Source organism: Ruditapes philippinarum, unplaced genomic scaffold (genome assembly GCF_026571515.1).
Source record: "Ruditapes philippinarum isolate M1 unplaced genomic scaffold, ASM2657151v2 ctg382_1_1_1_1, whole genome shotgun sequence".
NCBI classification, from domain to species: domain Eukaryota; kingdom Metazoa; phylum Mollusca; class Bivalvia; order Venerida; family Veneridae; genus Ruditapes; species Ruditapes philippinarum.
Genome location: NW_026864643.1, coordinates 140,472 through 144,400, shown reverse-complemented (window position 1 = coordinate 144,400; position 3,929 = coordinate 140,472). Strand labels below are relative to the sequence as shown.

The 3,929-nt window shown below is 35.3% G+C and overlaps 1 protein-coding gene across 1 annotated transcript; it reads left to right on the top strand.

Moving 5' to 3' along the window:
- Nucleotides 1-384: 384 nt before the first annotated feature.
- On the top strand, nt 385-3,594 carry LOC132726365 (uncharacterized). The gene is made up of 2 exons (XM_060711676.1): nt 385-763; nt 1,885-3,594. The coding sequence occupies exons 1-2, from the start codon at nt 435-437 to the stop codon at nt 3,239-3,241; spliced, it is 1,686 nt and encodes a 561-aa protein (XP_060567659.1). The 5' UTR covers nt 385-434; the 3' UTR covers nt 3,242-3,594.
- The last annotated feature ends 335 nt before the right edge of the window (nt 3,595-3,929 follow it).

Below are 3,929 nucleotides of genomic sequence, written 5' to 3'. Positions count from 1 at the left end.
GTTGCTATTTTAAATGTTGTTAAATGTTGCTGTTGTTGTTGTTGTTGCTGCTGCTGCTGCTGTTGTTGTTGTTGTTGTTGTTGCTGCTGCTGCTGTCGTCGTCGTCGTCGTTGTAGGATTTCTCCTTCTTCTTATCATTACCATCATCAACATTAATATTACAGTATTTTAAACCATACCATAAAATGCATGTATATCTATACATATAACTATAGAATACATTTATAATTCAATAAATGTTAATTTAATACGGATACTCTGTACTAAGTGGATTTTCATGCGACACTCGACGCAGGTTAACCGCCACTTTAGTTTTATAATGTTCAATAAAGCGCTATGATATAATAAAAACGTATCTAATTTTAAACGGACAGAGTTTATCCAGATATCTCCGTAATCAGGAAGTAAACCTTCCTTTAAAAACTGTGTTAAAAATGGAGGTATACGGACGTAAATTAACAGACATGGGTTCGGACGAAGCTTTTGAATATCCGTGCACGTTGTGTGCTAAAGATAAGAAGAATGTGGCTGCCAGTAAATACTGCGTAGAATGTGATGAAAATTTATGTAAAACTTGTTTGGATCACCATAGTAGATTTCCTGTAACAAAAGGTCACCAAATTGTTGAAGTTCAAAGTTTGACTGGTAAGCGACTCGAGCTGCCTAGTCAAAGATGTGAGAAGCATGGTGGTAAAGTTATAGATGAATACTGCCAGGGACATGATAAAGTCGGATGTTCAACTTGTATGAATGTTGACCACAGGTAGCTTCTTGTGTTATCTTTGTTGTTTCTACTTTCGGTTTCATATCATGGCCATTATTTAAAGCAGCATGCCTACAGATGCATACTAATTTTTATGAAAATTTTGAAAATGTATTAAAAACTAAATTATTGTCAAGTAAACAAAATAACATTAATTTTGCAAATTATAAACAGTATTTACAATCCATGTTAATTACCAAAAAGATGTAAAAACATGCAAAAATAGCCCTAACCAGTAGAAACATGGTGATAAATACTGTAAAATCGCACATGACATGTAAATTATTATTTCAATCTTGAATGTATTTACTTTAAAAATCTAAGTACATTTTTTCACAAGTTTGATGTTCTTCAAATGTATTGGCTCATCTGGAGGCATCCACTGTTAAATTCTAAGACTTTTAAATGTTTATTTTTAGTTACCTAATCTTTACAAATCCTTGAATATAAGAAAGACTGGTCAATCTACATGTATTTGACCGGTTTTGTGATTGTCCGTTCAATTATGGTACGGCAAGGTACAGAGTATAGACTGCTGAAGTTAAGTTATGGGAAGTAAACATTGTGCTATTAGTTAAACTCAATATAGCAGTTACTTCCCCTCAGGACCTCTCGATAGTAAACGTCCTAGTTGTAGCTATTGCTTTTTTTGTTTGGTGTTGATTATAATTGGAAGAAAAATAGAAAGAAAAACAAATAGAAAAGGCCTCCGCGATAGACTAGTTACCTCTGCTGACTTTAAAAGTTGCGGATTCGAATCCCGCCAGAGACTTATAAGTCTTTCATGTGCAGTAAGCCTACAGTTTACTCAATTAACCACCCGAGACGACAGAAATAGATCTATATCGAAACCGTCGCAGTTCGAATTTCATAAACTAAAAGTAGTCTTATGCCTTCCTTTCTCCGCTCTGGTGACCTATCCAGTTTACGGTTCGGTTCCCTACTGAGTACCTTGTCAGCGCGACTGGGTCATGTCTGTGACTGCGTTCTATGAACGTCGCGTTGCCTTGTTTATCTCTGTTCTCATTTTTTATGATCTTTACAGTGTCATCCAACCCATATGAATTTCTTAAAAGAGATACACTAGTTAGTAAGTTGTTCAATGTTTCTTTCCATTTCAGTCGCTGTGAAGGAATTAACTTCATACCAAGTTTAGTGAAGAAATTCGAAACATCTCACGAGCTACAAAGGCTTGAGAACGCCATTGAGTCGATACATACTAGCTCTCAAGGTTTAAAAAGCAGGAAACAGAATGATCTTAAAAGAATACAACAAGAAAGAAGTCAATTGCTTCAGGAAATAAAATCAGAACGGCAAAAAATCAATGACAAGTTAGATAAGATGGAAGAAGCACTTCTTCAAAAAGTGCGCAATACATTTGATGTAAAGGAGAAAAATGTTGTATCAACTATTCACGAAATTGATGGGACAATCACGTCGCTGGATGAAAATCTGCAGAGGGTCAAGGCAGCTAGATGTGAAAACGATTCTGAGAAGTATGTTCAGTTGAAAATGGGACTTGAAAGAAAGAAACTGGACGAAAGTAATTTGAAACTTCTCGATAAAACGAAAACAGAGGAGACAATGCGGCTTGAGCCTGCAAATCAAATAACTGAACAAAACATCATAGGGCGGGTTATTAAACATAAGGCAGTCGAATCTGTAAAGCTACATGGTACATTTGATATACATCTCGACGATGATAAGGAGATATGCTGCATTCATGACATGTGCATATGTTCAGATGGAACTATGATCATGCTAGATTACAACAATAAACGCATCAAAAAGGTGGACACATCCTATAAAGTTATTTACGTCCTGAATGTCGCCGATACGCCCGCATGCGTTTGTCAGGTCAACGAATCCTTACTGGCTGTCACTCTAATAAATGAGAAGAAAGTTCAATTCGTGACTCAGAAAAGTCCAATGAAGCTAGAAACATCATTCAGTGTAGGTGACAGATGTAGGGGTATTGCGTTCAAGGACAGGTTACTTTATGTGTCTTGTGGCGGGTCAAAAAATAAATCATACAAAGAAGGTGTTGGTCATCTGGAAGTCTACTCTATATCTGGATCAATTGTGACGTCATTCTACGGAAAGATCGAATATCCTTTATTTATATCAGCACCGAGTTGGAGTCCAGAGTTGTTCATCGGTGACCACAGAAGAGGGATTGTATCATTAGACAGTAACAGAAACTTGAAAGATATTGTTTTATACCAAGCACCTGACTTTCAAGAACCTCAAGGTATTTGCTGGTTGGACAAAGACACGCTGTGTGTTGCCTTCTATGTGTCACATACAGTAGTTCAGATGTCAAGAGACGGGCTGTTCAAGAAAACACTCCTCACAGAAAAAGATGGAATAAAGAAACCATACAGTTTATGCTTTGATGAAAAAACATCACGACTTGTAGTCTCCTTCAACAAAAGCAACACTATTAAAGTTTTCACGTTGGACTTTGGTACAAAATGAAAATCTTAAAAGAAGGGCTAAAATTCTGTTTGGAAATTGATAATGGATTATGGGCGTTACTGTTCAGATGACCTGTGTTTATCATATGTTTCAGACGAAAAAATCTTGTATCACCCATTGTATATTGATAACTGTAATACACTTTTGCCGAACATTTTGTTGATAGTATAATTTAAATTTACTTTTGCTGTGCTTGTATCATTTATAAAAGACTAGTTGACAATTATATATACATGTAGTTGCTGTGCTTCATATTATTCTAAACAGTTTATGTTCAAAAACATTATCCATATAACAGTCAACAATCATTGTTGTAGTCATAGCAGAAATATTAAATAAAATAAATAACCGACCATACATTGTCGTCGATTGTATGCATATTGCATTGTCATATACAGTTGAGTTCACACTAAAGGTTACACAAAGTGCACTAGGAGTGCACTAGATGTGCACTACTAGTGCACTTCAAAGTGCACTAGTAGTGCACTACTAGTGCACTTCATAAGTGCACTTTGTAGTGCACCAGACCTTTTATATTGTATTAGGCATTTACCTTTTATTTCAATGAAAAGCCATTTGACTTATACGAAAAGATGGATAAATATAGATATCTGTATAAAAGTTTTTCATAATAAATTTGAAGTTGTGATTTTGTAAAATATGGCGTAAAATATTAGAACAATAATTT

Excerpts from the sequence above, each read along its gene's own strand:
- LOC132726365 (XM_060711676.1), top strand. The coding sequence starts at position 435 with ATGGAGGTATACGGACGTAAATTAACAGACATGGGTTCGGACGAAGCT. Across the intron at positions 764-1,884 it reads TGTATGAATGTTGACCACAG|TCGCTGTGAAGGAATTAACT; the intron begins GTAGCTTCTTGT and ends TTTCCATTTCAG.